Genomic DNA, 18,312 nt, shown 5'->3' with positions numbered 1-18,312 from the left:
ACAACCTTAAAATGTACAACCTTATCTGTAGACGTCGTATATGAAGCTAGGTGTCACTAAATTTTACAGAGCCGGATAGTCCGTTCCGAATCTGAACAAGATGATTAAACGGATTTAGATTTTACCGGATACGGATCTTAGATATCCGCACTATCCAACCCGCTGTTATAATGGTTATCTAGGAACGCAGTTTTATATAACCATTCCAATCTAAGTTTCATCTGTAGTTGTGGGACTAAATGTGAGGTCGGACCGGTCTTCTATTTATGTCTTTTCTTTAAACACTGCTCTTCCACCTCTCACGTGATTGCGTCAGTAAATAGCTTTATGCTAACTGCACCAGATTCTTACGGAGAAATAATTTCATCTGAATCATCTTTTAAATTCTTTCCACGTGGTCTAGAATGATTGGATAGTACTGTAGAATTTCATTTCCCGTGTAATAAGAAAATCACGTATAACGAGAAACTAAGAATTGCTTCATAGTGGATCGCTAGTGTTCACGTGTGGGTCATCCATTTTTTTTACTCTCTTTGTAAAAAATATTTTTTTAGTGAAAACTGCTTCGAGTACTCGTTAATGTACATAAAGAGGGTTGAATAATTATCTTTGAGTGAGTCTATGGTAATATGCAAATCACGATTTGGCACCGTGCTACGGCTCTATATTCGAGTTTTCAAATCCTAACGGTCGATCCGAACCGTTCATCTTGTTCTCCATATTAATATGTGTTTGAAGACCAAATTTTATATTTTTTGAAATTTTTTTACTATTATTTTAGATTTATTGAAAATCACTGTTTTTGGATGGTCCAGAATTTTCAGATCAAGTGATTTTCTAAATATCTAAAAAAATAGTAAAAAAATTTCAAAAAATGTAAAATTTGGTCTCCAAACACATATTAATATGGAGAACAAGATGAACGGTTCGGATCGACAGTTAGGATTTAAAAACTTAAATATAAAGCCGTAGCACGGTAACAACCCGTGATATGCATATTACCATAGACTCACTCATTATCTTTTCTTATTTTCTGATTTGTTTTTTTTTTTATTTTCTTAATTGGTATATGTATCTTGAAACTTGTAAAATTTAATTATCCGACAATTATTTATTTTGTATCAGTATTCGAACTCATATCCGTGAATTATCCGCTATGTATCCGTATCCGTTTAAGGAAGATTTGATTTTGAATTTTGATATCCATTTACTATCCGTATTCGTATCCGCTCATTAAAAAATGGATGTGGATTTAGTATGAGCATTATTCGCTCCGTTTTTACCCCTACATACAACATGTTAATAATAGCCTACCTAACTTCAAAATGTTTGCTGTATATTCGAATGGTCACACAAATTGGATGTATCTTTCTTAGACCTGAACTTGGGGAACCGAATCGTCTGTCCCCCTGGAGGCAGGAAATTCCTGCCCCCAGAGTCACTGCAGAGTGGACCTCCATTTAACCCTAAACCTTAAACCCTAAACCCTTTAACAGTAACCGGATCCACCCCGCAATGACTCTGGGGGCAGGAGATCTGATTCCTGAACTTGGGCCTTACTCCGGTACAACAGTTTCAATTTTAATTAAAACCTTTTTTGGGCTCAAGATCATCCAAAGGTAACATTAATAAAATTGGCCCAATTAGCTTCTATTTTTCTTTTCTTTTTTTTTTCAATACATGCTTCCATGGACCAGTGCTTTATGCAAATTGTGTTGCAGTTCTATAAATCTAAAACATTCCCCCCTAGTCCCTGCTAATAATAAAACAAAGGAAAAAAAAAAAGTTGAGATTTCTTATAGTTGTCATTTAATTGTGTCAAAATGACAATTAATTAAGAATTAATGGCTGCCTATATATTGTCTATCTCATCCACTACATTGTGTTGGAGGGAGAAGAAGGCTCGCTGAATCATGCATGATATCAGAGCAAGTGTTACTTATGGAAGGGAAAGAGTATGATCCTCGTAGCACTCCATGTGCAATCGTTTTGTAAGCGGCCTCTGTAAAGTGGAGCCCATCCCATGATGCGAACTTCGATGGATCCGAACAAGCCGAAGAACCTTGGTTTCCGCAAGATGCAAATGATGAGTAATTGTAAGGGCCTTTGGCCCCACAACATGCCATTAATGGGTGACTGAAACCTGCACACAAAAAAGTGGCTTAAAAAAAAAAGAGAAGGATGCTACATTTTTGCATAGTCATCTAATAATGGAATAAATTATTTTGCATAGTTAAATAGAAGAACACTCTTTTACAAAAGAATCATTCTTTTAGTTCTATTTTGCAATTTTGTGAATTGAATTCTAAAAATTCAATATCAATTTTGAAGGACCACAGTAACATACACTAATCATTATTGATATCAGACAAATAAGATTCTGGTAACATGCTGATTTTGATTGCGAAATCTCACCTAACTTATTTGGATTACGAAAGATGTTCATAGAAGCTTCATAATAATCTGCATAGATAATATTCACATTAGGATAGAGAAGCCGAAGCTTTGAAAGCTCCTTCGAAAGCATTGCATTGTGGTATTCTGCAAACTCATTGAAGCGCTTGAGGCATCCTGTTTTTGGATCATAGTCTTCCTTTTTCTGGCTTCGAAATAGCGTAAGATACATCGGGACACATCCTATTGGGAAATTAGTCGGAACCAATAAAGTTTTGGCTCCTCGACCGATCAATTCCTGTATAATTATTGCATCTATTTAAGATCTCATTCATAAAATATTAATTTAGCATGAAGAAGAAGGGCAAGAATGCGCACATGAATGGTTAAACTGATGGTTCTGATTACATCAGGAACAAAGGTTTGGACTTCATCTAGTGTTCTCCCTTGAAACAATGGATGGTTGTAATCGTTTCCTCCTATCTCACCTACCACAAACAGAGCACTGCTCATGACAGATTTGCTGCATCCTGCACAGTTCAATTTATTAATAAATTTGTGAATAATATATATATTTTGGCTATTATATACATTTCTTTTAGTAAAGGTTGGAGGTGAAGCCATCCAATAATTTAAAATTTAAAAGTTAATATCCACAAAATAGTCTCCTATTTGAATTTTCAACGCTATATGTTGTTTTCGATGCTATCTGCTATTATTAAAAGTTTTGACGCTATCTGTTGTTTTCAACAAAACGCTATCTGCCATTATTCTCCCATTATTAAAAGTTATAACGTTATGCTATAGCAGCACAATAACAGAGCTATAGCGTTTTGATTTTTTTTTTTGTTTTTCTGTAATGACACAATAATAGCTGTCATTATTACAAAGAAGTAGGAAGAAAGTTTCATAATTACTCTTTAATATATATATGCAGAGAGAGAGAGAGTGAGGTTAACTAATATGCTTTCGGTAGCATTTCGACTGAAACATCATAGGATCAAATTTACAAATTTCATATTGAAATATTCGACCAAAATTTTTTTATATATTGTATTAAAAAAAATCATGGATCATGCCGTGTTTCAGTCAATGCATTAAAAGAAAGAAATCTCTCTTTTTTTTTAATGGTTTAATATAAACTGTCACATCCATTTAAAATTGCAACATTATATATCTGAATTTTGACCACTATTATTTATAGGCATTATATATACAGTGGTCTATTGATTCTCTTCCTCTTCTTAGTGTGACCTTTTCAGAAAAAAAATTGACACTGACTGTTAAGGTTTTATTAAAGAAAACTGAAAACAACAAAGAAAGAAACATGATAATAAGCTACCAAACAATAGATAGTAGGTATGATGAGGACCTACTTTTAGGTTCAATTAGCTCTAACATCATACGATTAGCATTAAAATATGTGCACACGGAAATTGATACAGACATGCACTGTAACGCTTCTGAATTCGGGTATATTTTAAATTTAGAATCCAATTTGAATCAAAATAAAAATAAGAATAATATATATAGTTCAGAAAATAAATAGCAAAACGTTTTATTAATTTACATGAAAGTTATATCTAAATTCTGCATATAAATTTTAATTATGCATTTCTTAGCCCAATTAGTAAGCCCAAATTAGAAATATGCAATCCTAAGTTTAGCCCACATCCAATAATATAACAAACCAAAGTCTCTCCTCTCTTCTCATTCCCAATTGTTTCCTTTTCAATTATTCCTGTAAGTCTTTCTCTTTCTCTTTCTCTCTTCTTGGCCGCCCCCCCCATCTCTTTTTGGATGCCGCCGGCCCTCCCTCTCTCTTGTTCTCCCTTGTGCCGCCGCCCCCCTTCTCTCCCTTGGCTGCTGACCCGCTGACCCGAGCCCCACCCTTGGCCGCTGACCCGAGCAACCCCAAGGCCGCCAGCCCCCTAGGCCGACAGCCCCCTGGCCGAACCCCTCCCTCTCTCTCTTCTTCCCCTTGCCGCTGCCGCCGGCCACTACCCTAGCCGGACCCCTGCTGGCCGAACCACAGCCCTAGACCCGAACCCAAACCCTAGACCCGAACCCATTAACCCTAGACCCGAACCCATTAACCCTAGACCCGAAACCCATTAACCCTAGTGGAACCGCCGATTTAATATACGGGGTAAGGAAACCAAAACCTAAACCCAATAACCCAATATCCGAACCGAACCCCTTCCCTCTTTAAAGTCAATCAAATTAGTACGAGGGTCAAGGTTAATACCAATTTAATAATACCAAATTGAATTGTGGGGGAAACTGAATTGAGGGTTTTAATTATGTGTAAATTCTTTGGATTTAAAAAGAAATAAGAAGTTAATTAAGCGTTTAAAACTTAGGAGCAAACCGCGTGAATTTAGGAGACGCTGAGAATACGCGAGATCCTGACAACCGCTCAAACGAAGGCACTGAAAATACAAGTGCGGGTTCCTGGTCTTTTTACAAATAATACAAAAAATGCATGGATTGAGGTAAGTAGTCCTTTTTCTTAATCTGGTGGATAAACTGCATGTTGTGAATGTCGAACAATCGTTTGAATTTGTGTAGAATTGCATGATAGGAACTCTTGATGCATGAAATTGAATTGATAGGAATTGAAGTGTGAATTTGAGAATGGGGAACTTGAATGAATCGTTTTAAATTGGGGCCGTCCGTGTGAGGCGGCTCTGCATGTGTTTTTGAAAAGCGGGCTGTCCATGTGTGGCAGCCCAGTGTGTGAACAGGACAGAACAGAACAGAACAGAACAGAACGGGTCGCCAAATTCGCGGCGGTTCGCCGGATGGGTCCCCGAAATGGCCCATCTAGAGTGTGACAATCGGGTCGTCCTTGCGTGGCGATTCGCCGGGTTTTCATGTACGGGCATGGATTCCCAGAGTGTGGAATTTTAAAACCTTTTGAAATGAGTTAAAAAGGGGCGGGAATAAAAACTGGTTATTTTAAAGTGATTTGCATATCCGAAGTGATAGGGACATGGGGAAAAATTCAAAAACCTTCTTTTTATGTTATTTGGGGAATTAAATGCATTGATTTGTAAAAGCACCGGGCTGGAACTAAATCCCGCACTGAGAGTTAGTTCGATCTCTCACCGTACCACCTGTTATGTGGGTTCCAGGAAACGAAGAAGAAAGCATGGAGGAAGGCCGCGGGTGAGGAAATTAGCGGAAGTTGTTAAGATAGCCACTCTCTGTTTATTTTATATTTGTATGAACAATATATTGTGTGGACATGACAGTGACTGTTTGACTAGCCATGTCTGACATATTGTCCTTTTTCTTGTTTGTTTGTGAACTCCATTTATTTTTAAATAAAGTGGCTTGTTGAATGTTTTTATTGATGATGTATGTGATGTGCTTAACGCCTAGCGCATAAATGCGCGGCGGGTTGTCCGGGGGTGTGACATGCACGGATTTTAATACAGACTGTACGAATCTTGATGAAATCGGATGGTCACTACACCCATCAAACCAAAGTAGACCCTGAACACACCAAACAAAACCTGAGCAGTCTCTCTCCTCTGATATCTCTCTATCACACACACCAAAAATAATAATTTAAAAAAGAAAAATGAACTCTAAGAAAAGTTAAGATAGAAGAACCAGAGAAAAAAAAAAAAAAAAAAAAACCACACCAAAAACTACTTAGTGCTTTAATTTAATCAATTTTAATTATACTGGTATTAGGCAAAATACAAGTTGTGCACCCATGAACCACAAATAAACACTATATAAACAAGAGGTTTCATTAAGATAATACCTGATTCTTGCAAGATTGAAGGTAGTAATTTCTTGAACCACTCAAGCTGAGTACCAAGCGAGTAATCCGTCCAAGATGCCTCGATTCCCTTGGATTCAAAGAAGGAATTGTTCAGTGCCGTGGCGCCACCAACCGCAAAATTTGCACCGTGAAGGAGGTCCTCTGTGCTCTTTCCCGAGAGATATGCCGGGATAAATGGTAACCCATATGCTTCCGCTAATCAATGAAATATAATTAAGCCAGTCAATCTCTTTGTTAAAACACAGCTACTAAAATTTTAAAATTGGGGGTAACATTCTACAAAAATTTATTGATTTAACTAAATTTCGTAAAATTTTCTTGCGAATTATTTGCATTATCCTATCGTTATGTATACACATCACATTAAGGATTTCCTTAAGAAACAACTCAGTGTTTAGAGGAGGAGGAAATATATGAGCAAAGTGCACTAACCAATGAAGTCTAGAATTAACCGTCCATCACAAAACCGGCCAGTGGGGCGGCCGAAATAGGTCTCCCCATATGGCAGGTTACGGATGGGGTGGTAACCGTTCCCGATAGATTTGAGGTAGTTTCCAGTGTCGCTGATCGAGTCACCGAAGCAGAAAATGCGGGTGAAGCAACAATTTCCAGTTTTGAATAGAAGTAGAATAAGGATTGTGAGTGTAGGAATGTGAAGAGAGAAAAGAAGATGCCTTGGAGCCATGAGAGATATTGTATCAAGTCATGTGCTTCATATACTTATTGTATGATGCTTATAAAGTTATAAGCAAAAAGAACCCAACGATTCTTTCGTTGTAAACAAAGGAACGTCCATTACATAGTGCTTTGTTTTAATGGTATAATTAATATGTGATTGTGGAAACTTATTGGAATAAATGTTCAAAAAATACAAAATATAATAGTTTAAAAAATAATAGCATGAAATGAAATTGTTTTTTGTATAATTATTAAAAAATATATAACTACCAATGTTGGGTCGTCTTTGCTTCATTCAAGAAAAGTCTCAATATTCCTTTCTTTTTAAAGCAGCCAAGAACATATATACACCCCATAATGTATCCCATCTATCCATTTTTACAATTATATATAAAAGAGTGAATAATAAATTCCAATTAAAACAAATTAATTCTAAATAAACTCTATTAATTAAAATCATAGGTTAATTCTTAACAATTAGATTTGTGAAAAAAAAAATGAGAACAAGATGGTGAGAATTTTTTTATAAACCTTAATTAGAAAAAATATTTTTATGAAACCAACGTGATTACTTTTTTTTTTACAAAAACCATAAGAACCGAAATGACATTTCGGTCTTAAAATTTGTTTTTGGAACCGAAATGACAATTTGGCCCCATGTATTTTTACAATTTTTTAACATATTTTTTCCTCGAAATATGTGAAAACGGCTGGAACTGAAATGACATTATGATTCTTATGATTTTTTGTAAAAAAACAAGTAATCATGTTGGGAGATGGGCTACGGTGAGTTGCGAAGTAAAATGCGTTTCTACTTCACGACGTATTTTTATTTTGAAAGTCCAAACGACCGATCCGAACCGTTAGATGTTTAATCCATATTGAAATGTGCTTGGAGACCAAATTTTATATTTATTGGAATTTTTTTACTATTTATTAAGCATTTTTTAAAATTGCTGTTTTGCTGTAAACAGTAAAAAACAGTAAAATTTTCTGGACCATCAGATTAGAGACTTTCAAAATTGCTTAATAAATAGTTAAAAAATTCCAAAAAATGAAAAATTTGGTCTCCAAGCACATTTCAATATGGAGAACAAGATCAACGGTTCGGATCAACGTTTTGAACTTTAAAATCGCAAAATATGAGCGTGAAGTAAAATAGTCGTTTTACTTCGCAACTTACCGTAGTCCATCTCATCATGTTGATTTCATAATTTTTTTTTCTAATTATGGTTTATAAAAAAAATTCAGATGGTGATGCTCATGACACAGTAATTGAGGAGATAACTTTTTTTTTTTATGTAGGGCAGCATGCTTGCACGATTTTCGTTACTTTTCTCCATGCTAAGGGGAAAAGGAAGAGAGACATGTGGCTTTGAAACCGGAGAAGGGATATAACCGACTATTACCTTTCTCCTTTTTGATTGCCAATGAGTTAATTTTATTTATTTTTTTGAAAGATTAATTAAAAAAAGCAAAGAAATAATAACCTCAGACCCGTTAAGGGAATATTTTCATCATCGGTTATTTTAGGAAAAGGGGCAGAATTTTTTGTCTATATAAAATATGAAAAAAAAGAGAGAGATATAGAAAAAATACATGTGATTTTTTATGAGTTGAAAGATATGTAAGGAAGCCACCGATTAAAAAAAAAAATCCAATATTAGAATCGGTAGCGGAGACACTGATCCTAACTCAGTTCTGTTTTTTATTTTTTATTTTCTCTATTAAAATATAAAATGTTTTTAATAAAATAGATAGAGTATTTCTAGTATATCCAAATTCTAATATATTTTATCTATTTTTTAAAGACTTTTTATATTTTAATAGAGAAATTAAAAAATTAAAAAAATTGGTGTCTGACCTACCGATCCTAACAATAATTTTTTCCGGTTTCTCTCATGCTGATTTTTTTAGTTATGAAAAATTACAAACACTCTTTCTATTTTTCTTTCTTATTTTTTATTATTTTCTATAGGAAAAAAATATCGAAAAAGGGAAGCTAATTCTTAGAAAAAGCTACTCTATATTTTACCATTTTTAGTATGTACAGTAGGCAACCGTTGAAACAGGAAAAATAGACAACCGTTGGATTATATATTTTGCTATAAAAACAATTACCCTCATTTGTAAATCAGAACAATAAGCAACAAAATGTTATTTATTATATTTTCTTCTAAGATTTTTAAAATTACCAGGGTATCAGAGCAGGAGTTAATTATGTAAATCACAAAACAAACAAACACCATAAAAAACCCTGATTTAAGAACCATTCTCACACCGTAAAAGCACCCGTACCAGTAACAAAGCCAGTCGGTACTATTTTTTTACAAGAAGGCATCTATTACCAGCAAAATCAGAAAAATCAACCAAATATATATCAGCAAAACCAGTAAAGTCTGAAAATCCAACAAAATACCAAAGATCATGTCTCTATCAACCGATAACTCCAAAATTACCACAATCATTGTCAGTTGCAACAAAGATTATATTCCCTAGTCAAGATCCATTCTAATAGGCCTCAGTGGCAGAGGCAAATTACGATTTATCGATATAACTCGCAAAAAAAACAAAATCATCAAAACCAAATGATAAGACCCAACTGAGTAAGAAAAGGGAAAAAATAACAGAATGTCAAACATCAGATCATTTGGTAACAGAATGTCAAACATCAGATCATTTGATCATATCATGGCTCATGAACACCATGGAGCCAAAAATCGCACGCCTATGCATGCTTCTAAATTCATCCAAAGTAGTAATTTTGCTCACATGTTGAATCTTAAACACGAACTTTCACAAAACAAACAAGGAAGCAAAGACAGTTCTCAATACGGAACTGAGGTACTGGTACGAGATGGGAGGAATTCCAACTCTACCTCCCATCTACAATAGACCTTGAAGAAATACGAAAAAGGATATAACATGTTGAATGATTCAAATCGATTAGTTGAACTTCAAAAATAAATCTAATGATCTTGTGATAACAGACCAATCCCTGGTATAAATAGTTTTATGACCGATTAAATGTGATATATTAATTAATATTATAAAAAATTGGATTTGTTTGAGATTTTAATTGTAGATTCTATGTGTAATTTTCCGTAATTATATATAGTTCAAATAGACTATTGCAAACAATGTAATGTAGTTTAGTGGTGCTTTACTTTTTGTATAAATTTTTACAACATATGTATTACATAAGTTTTTGTATCTCTTCCATAAAGAAAAAAAAAATTAAAGAAAGGAGAGAACTGTGAAGATCAATTGCATGGAATTGATTAATTCATTGTCCGGAATCAAATAGCTAAGTGCATATTGGTTTAATTTAAAATTCAACACAAAAACACGTGTCCTATCATTGTAAACATAAAAAAAAGGAAGCAACTAACAGTCCTCCAACTTCAGTCCTCCAAAAATCTCCGGATATTTTCAACTAATTATGTAAACATCAATACTAAATCCTGTAAAGTAATTCAACAAATCTTGTAAACATAAAAATTAATGTTAAAAACGCGTGACAGCTGTTGAAAACGCGTGGCAGCTGTTGGGGACCACCTTCTGTGACCATACACATAATATCTTGTAAACATACACATATTATCCTATAAGCATATACATATAATTCTGTAAACATACATATTGTACTTGAAATTATAGCAGTTGAAATTATGACAGTTATGGCAGTTAAAAACGCATCAGAACTAAGCTAAAAAGGGAAGGTTTTTATACACGGAGATTTTTGGGGGACTGTAGCCCGGGGGACATTACCTTTTCTCTAAAAAAAATGTTAAAATTAAAGGAAGATTTAAAAGAATGGGATCAATTGATCTTCATTTTTTTAAATATTTTTGTATATACGTATGATTTTTGTATATAATTTAAAATAAAATTAATGTCATGGTACTACAAAATTTACACACATTTTTTGCAGAAATTTTTTATTTAATGTTTATCTTTCATAGTTCAAAATTTTGCATGGCTTCGTCTCTACTTGAAATGGATGAAAATGGTTGCCGCTCAAAGATTTTCAAAACTGATCATCACATGAAGTGTCTAATTAATGATGATGTTCCCCTTGCAAATGCTCAGAATATAAATAAATATACAAAGATTCATGTTCGTCTCAAAGTGACAACTTAATTATAATTTCGTGATCCGAGAATAGTTTAGATATAATTCTGAAATAGTTTTAAGTTATACATCGAGAGAACAAAAATTCTCACAAAAGAGCACAAAAAAAAATAACGGAAAATTTCAAGAAAAATTCGCGAATAATTCTGAAATTTTTTGAGAAACCGAATAATACAGAAATTGCTTCACCAATAATTCAAATCCAAATTATTGGTGAATCTTGTATTAATTCTTGTTGCTATGGCTTCGTATTAATAATATATATATAATATGGATGGGCTCCAGAGTTCTGTAACAGAAGATCGAAAACCAAGGAGCCCATGCACTTGACCATAAAATGATAAAATGTCAGAGTTCCATCATTTATGCATGCATGTCCACAGTACAAAGGAATAAAAAGTACTGGTCCCTGAAATACAGTGGGAGAAGTAATCTAAAATGGGTACAGAGATGAGAGATGGAGACAAGTTAAATAAATTAAATAAAAACAAAAAAAAAACAAATTCAACCTGATTTGACGAGTGGGAGACTTAAAGTGTGGTTTTGATTTTATGCAAGTGGAAATGGCTTTTTTTTTAAGCCGAAAGTAAGGGATTTAACCTCCCTAAACTTTTCCACAGCTTAGTGTGTATGGTGCTCTTATTATCAAGATGCATGCCTACTTAGTAGATGTGCACCTTTTCAAAAGCAATTTATGTTGCTTAAGTTTCTTTATCGTAAACAGTAAACACACATTGCTACCAATTACGGAATAGTGGAGGAGCTAGTGATTTGCAAACGAGCTGGTCTGGTTCGGTCCGGTTCAAATCCGGCCGATCTATGGGTCTTTATGGTTCACGGGTCCTTCGGTCCACATGTTGGTACTGTCCGAGTCCGACGGATCTAATTTAGAGGGGCTGGTTCAAACTCGTGCCAAAAACCATGGTACAGATCCACACGGGTTGATTCGATCCATCGTCCAATCCAGTCCGATCTGGTCCATATGAGTTTGAAAGTGTGGTTTTATGTAAGTGGAAATGGCTTTATTTAAGCCGAAAGTAAGAAATTTAACCTCCCTAAACTTTTCCACAACTTAGTGTTTACGGTGTCCTTATCAAGATGCATGCCTACTTAATAGATGTGCACCTTTTCAAAAGCAACATATGTTGCTTAGGTTTCTTTATAGTTAAACACACATTGTTACTAATCCCGAAATAGTGGAGGAGCCGAACTTCTGATTAGTAGCATTTCAAAATAATAAAATTCAAAAAGTAACAATTTTTTTTTCTCAAAATGTCAAAACTTAGCAAAAAGAAAGAAAAAAAAGACTAAGTTTGTTTGTCGAGGGGTGTCCATCGGTTTTGGTTTAATCGGTTTTAAATTGAATCGAGAGAGTTAGGATTAATTGATTTAGTTTTTCTGATTAAATGGATTGGTTCGGTTCTTTTTTAAAACCGTTTTAATTGTTTGGTTCGGTTTGGGTTAAAAACTTTAAAACCGGTTAAACCGAAGTAATCGAAATTTTTAAGCATGTCCCATGTCAAAACCAAACACTTAAAAAAATATGATATCTATATTGCTTGGTTCGATTTAAATCTGATTAGACCGAACCAAATATATATTTTTTATATTCATCTGAAAAAAAAATTATTAAAAAATTTGTTTTTATGATTAATCTTCTTATTTTTATTCAACCGAACAAATCAAATTTAGTTTGTTTAATAAGTTTACTTTTATGATTAATCTTCTTATTTGATTCGGTTATATTTTGTTAAACCGAATAAAATTTTAATTTATCTATTTTATTTTGATTTTAACCAAACCGATTTGATGAACACTCCTATATATATATTGCTTAGGTTTCTTTATAGTAAACACACATTGCTAATCATGGAATAGTAAAGGGGCTAGTGATTTGCAAACGGGCTGGTTCGGTCTGGTCCGATCAAAACCTGGCCGATCCACAGGTCTCTACGGTCCACTGGTCCTTCAGTCCATAGGTTGACACGGTCCGGGTTCAACGAATCTAATTTAGATGGATTGGTCCAAACCCGTACCAAGAATCATGGTCCAGGCTCACACAGGTTGGTCCGGTCCGGTCCATATGAGTTTTGAAAATGTGGTTTTATGTAAGTGGAAAAGGCTTTATTTAAGCCGAAAGTAAGGGATTTAACCTCCTTAAACTTTTCCACAACTTAGTGTTTGTGGTGCCCTTATCGAGATGCATGCCTACTTAATAGATGTGCACCTTTTCAAAGGCAATATATGTTGCTTAGGTTTCTTTACAGTAAACACATATTGCTACTAATCCCGGAATAGGCCGGGAAGGGCCGAACTTTTGATTTGTAGCATATTTCAAAATAACAAAATTCAAAAAGTAACAAACATTTTTTCTCAAAATGTCAAAACTTAGCAAAGAAAAAAAAAGACTAAGTTTGTTTGTCTAGGAGTGTTCATCGGTTCTGGTTTAATCGATTTTAAATTGAATCGAGAGAGTTTGAATTAATTGGTTTGATTTTTATGATTAAATGAACTGGTTTGGTTCTTTTTAAAACCAGTTTAATTGTTCAGTTCGATTTGGTTTGGAAGCTTTAAAACCTGTTAAAATGAAATGACCGAAATTTTTAAACCTGTCACTTGTCCAAACCAAACTTTAAAAAAAAATTACGACATAATGTATATTGATTGGTTCGGTCTAAAACCGGTTAGATCGAATCAAATAAAAATTTTAAATACATCTTAAAAAATTTTAACAAAAATGATTTGTTTTAATGATTAATCTTCTTATTTCAATTCAACCGAACAAATTAAATTTAGTTCGACTGATTTGATTTGGTTTAAATTTGATTAATAAGTTTTCTTCAACCATTTCGATTGTATTTTTCAAAACTAAATAAAATTTCAATTTATTTATTTTATTCTGGTTTTAACCAGACTGAATTGATGAACACCCCTAGCTATGCTCGTTGCTCAGAAGTGTGACATGCAGATCGATCTATAAAACGCATGCCATACTAGATCTACGTATCACTCATGTCACAATGATACTTCTAATGTTTTTATTTAAAAAAATTCCCTATTATTTGTCATTCTAATTGAATAAATTACGTAGTATTATTTATTATTTTTAGTCGTTTAAAATGATATGCAATATTATTTGTTGTTGTTAGACATTTTGACACACATGCTAATTAAGTCACCATTTTACCTAAAGTTGCGGAATTTTTGTGTAAGTGCCACATAAAAAATTTGAGTGGAAGGGACGAAATAGATGACGATACAATCATATATAATTAATTTGAAACATATATACTGTCCTGTCAAGGGAAGAATAAAATTCGATGTGATGTGATTAAGTCATGTGATTTGATTATGTATGTCATGTTTACGTCATTAAAATTTAATTTTATATTGTGTGATTAAAATGATAAAAGACGTATTTTTAATTATTATTTTTATATTTAAGTTAGTTTAAAAACAAATAACAAAATATATAAAAAATATGAAATTATTACAAATTAAATAAATTTTAATTAAGAATAATGTTGAAAATATTAGTCACGTATTGATCATGCCACGTATAACGTGTCACATGATGTGACATGACGTGATTAAGATAATAAAAAGTAGTTACGTTACGTGAATAGTTGCAATCTGTGTTGTAAATAACGGTATGCGGTCGTCGAACAGACATGGTACTGCCAAACGATTAATCGGAAATAATCATTAGTTGATTAGTCAGAAAAATTCATGACGGTTTGATCACCGCCAACGATTAATCAGCCGATTAATCAGTCTAAACGGATGTTTTTTACAACACTAGTCGTAATACACACGAGTTAAATCACGTAATCGTGATATAATGTGACTATTTTTCTTGTCTGACTCTTGTATGTGTCAACTTTATCTCTACACCACAGAATATTTATGTATTTATACTTTATAGTCGTCAACATCCTTTGTTTTATTTTTTTTCATTTTTTTGAAGTACTTAAAATGGGCTAATTTGTCGTTTTCAGTGAGATGGCCTTAGTCATTTGGGTTGGGTGGGGAGGGGGACGAGGGGGGGGGGGGGGGGGGGGGGGGGGGGGGGGGGGTGGAGGAACTGTTCAATCCATTATCTAAGAAAGGTCCTTTTAGGTTGGACTTAGGTTGAGGTATTTTTAATTAGAATTTTGGTGTGGCAAGCGTTTATTTAAAAGTATTAAAAGTTCGACACCTTACTGTATATTTTTAAAAGAGGGAATTGTATGTATTTGTAAAACTATTAATAATATTTACTCCTCTAAAATATAAAAACTCATAAATTTATCAAACTTATTTTATTTTCTATTAACATTTATTTTATATTTATAAAGTTTTCATTTTATCTTTTATTAAAAAAATAAAATTATATAGTATGTGTAAGAAACATATTCATTCTCCTAATTTATCATGAACATTGCTCTTAAACAATCTATATCTTTTTATTTGTTTTGGTAAAAAATCTTTATATTTGTTTGGTAAAAAGTAAAATCGATATTTTATAAATTAATTCTAATAGAAAAGACAAATAAATCTGATTTTCTTATTAATATCCACTACACAATAAAAAAAGTTCAAAAATATCTATGGTTTTATGAAAATTTTAAAAATATCCAAACTACCAAGACACCTGGCGGTCCATTTTTATTTTTGTTTTCAAAATTTCTCAAAATGCTGAAATTTTTAAATATACCCCTATTAAAAAAATAAACCAAAAGATCACTAAATCTGTAAAATTCAATATTTACCTTGGCCGCAACAACAAATGATGGTCCCATTTGTCATTGCGGCCCCACAAAAACTAAAAAAAATCCATCTGATTTCATTGAGTTTTAATATATTTGTTTAATAATTTTCAAAAATAGAAATAACAATTAATAATTTGAATATATTAGAAAGAACATCAAATAAAATAGATAAAATATCTTATAATTTAGATGTACTAGAAGGACTCTGGAACATTTTTCAGGTAAGAATTTTCCCGGCTGTAAAAAAATTAAGCTAGCTATTTCTTGATGTGTTACTAGCAAGGTTCTAAATAGCGCGCTATAGCGGCGCTATATGAGAATGGCGCTATTTTTTTAACCATTCCGCTATGACGCGATAAACGCTATTTAAACCTTTGGTTACTAGAAACAAATAAAAATGCTTTGTATCTGAATTATTGATACCGTTTAAAAAGTCACTTTTAGTAAATAAATAAATTATTGTGGTCATTCTAGTATATTCAAATTTTAAAATACTCCATCTATTTTAAAAAAAAACCTTTGCCATCACTACAAAAGTAAAATCAATTTTTTTTTCCTTGCCATTTGAGGTAAATATCAAATTTTATGGAAACAATGGTCTTTGTGTTTTTTTTTAGGGTATGTTTAAAAATTTCAGCTAAAAATGAAAATATTAAACTATTTTTTTGATAAAACACTAAACTAAATACTCAAAATAATCTGTTTTTTATAGCATATCTTAGATCTGAATATCAAAAATACTCAACTAAATTTCAAAATAAAAACAATCCAACTAAAAAAAAATTGAAATTTGAAAATTTGTGAGGTTTTCAAATTTAGAAGAAAAATACATAATTTTGAAAATTTTATGTCCCAAAAAAAATCAACCCGTTTATAGGTCCAACTGAATGGTCCCTATTCATGAACCGTCTATTTCCAAATTCTCCGCAACTCAAGATGATTATTTTCTCCAGTTACTAGTACTGGATTCATCCCTTAATTCATTTAATTGGTTAAGTATGTATTAGATTCTGATTAACCCAACTAATAAAATTTTGGAAGCAGGTTTTGTATCAGAAGGTCGAGTTAAACACGACTTAATAGTTGTACAATATTTTTGTCAAGAACATGCATTTATTTATGATAACTATAAAAGTATATTCATTAGAGAAATAATATATATGGACATTTCTCTCAAAAAAAAATATGGACATTATCAATTTTATATCTTTAGTTATAATTTTCTATAATTTATTTTTAGTTAGAATATGTCATATTTTATTTTCACCTTTTTAAATTATTATTTAATGTTACTTGTATTTAAAAAAAAAAACTTTTTAACCCATCGAAAATTCAAAATCGGAATGCCTAGCATAAAACCCAGATTGAATGATTTTTATCTTAATTAATTACCCGTTTACACCCCTACCATATTTTATCTTAAAAAATAGCATATGAAATAATAAAAAAAGAAATTTCAATTTAATATTTTAAATTTTGTTTCTTTATTGGAAACAGCAAAATTTATTTACAAAGCTCCAATGAATAACATGGTATGAATAAAGATTTTTTTTTTGTCAGGTTTAAAGAAAATGGAGAAGAAGCTTAAAAGAGAAAGAAGAGTGTCCCATGCACTGGTTTTGAAAACATTTGTTTTATGCATGGGAACTATTAAGGAGTTAGACTAATATGACATTGGTGTTATTTCAAACTAAATAACACCACATCGTAAACTGTTAGATCTGCTTTAATATTCGTACAATCTGCTTTTACTGTTCAAGCACTTTATTTTGTACGAATATTAAAGCAGATCTAACGGTTTACGATCTGGTGTTATTTAATTTGAAATAACACCAATGTCATATTAGCCTAACTCACTATTAAGTGGATTCAACTCCTCTTCAATACTGTAGAGGATGGATCTCATTTTCCGGTTTGAGATTAAATCTCATTATTTTGAGATTTGGACTAGCGTAGGAGGTCAGTATTATTGGGCTTTGAGATTTGTGCCAAGTTAAAAAGATTTCCTTGGAGGGCAGTACATTTGGTTTTTATGGTTCAGATAAATTAATTGTAAAATATTTTCTTGTGTAGTATTGGAGAGAATGTGAATTCCTGTTGAGTCCGATGCATTAACTTGTTGATTTTCTACAATATTAAATTATTTGTATTTAAAGGAGTTTGCAAAAGGAAAATGTTGAATCGGAACTATTGAGTTAAATTTAAAGGTTTGGATTGGGACAATTGGTCCGGGTATTTTTAAATATATTGGAATCAGTGTACTATTTTTATTTTCATACATCTTATTTTAATAATTTCTATGAATAAAAAATTCTCCATTACTAAACAATAACAGTAGGCTTCAATAATAATAATACAAGATATGAATTCGTACCGAAGTTTTTATTCATATCCTTAAAAAAATCATAATACCATATTTAACCCTCTAAATTTTATTGAAAGGATTTTTATGCAGTGTTTTAATATTTGATTTATATGTGGTATGCGGAAAGCCAATGCATATCGCATATGCGTACTTATATATATGGATTTTAAATGAGAATTTATATATATATA

General features: G+C 32.3%; 1 protein-coding gene across 1 annotated transcript; it reads right to left on the bottom strand.

The window, feature by feature from the left end:
* Window positions 1–1,612: 1,612 nt before the first annotated feature.
* On the bottom strand, window positions 1,613–6,893 carry LOC144548601 (GDSL esterase/lipase At1g28600-like). Its single transcript, XM_078297312.1, has 5 exons — window positions 6,626–6,893; window positions 6,173–6,388; window positions 2,773–2,924; window positions 2,416–2,692; window positions 1,613–2,143 (listed from the first exon to the last, which is right to left on the bottom strand). Exons 1-5 carry the CDS (start codon window positions 6,876–6,878, stop codon window positions 1,869–1,871), a joined length of 1,173 nt encoding a protein of 390 aa, XP_078153438.1. The 5' UTR covers window positions 6,879–6,893; the 3' UTR covers window positions 1,613–1,868.
* Between the last annotated feature and the right edge of the window lie 11,419 nt (window positions 6,894–18,312).

The sequence above is a fragment of the Carex rostrata genome, chromosome 33, assembly GCF_964058835.1.
Source record: "Carex rostrata chromosome 33, lpCarRost1.2, whole genome shotgun sequence".
Classification (NCBI taxonomy): domain Eukaryota; kingdom Viridiplantae; phylum Streptophyta; class Magnoliopsida; order Poales; family Cyperaceae; genus Carex; species Carex rostrata.
The sequence above is the reverse complement of the archived record's forward strand: the minus strand, read 5'-3'. Positions and strand labels throughout refer to the sequence as shown.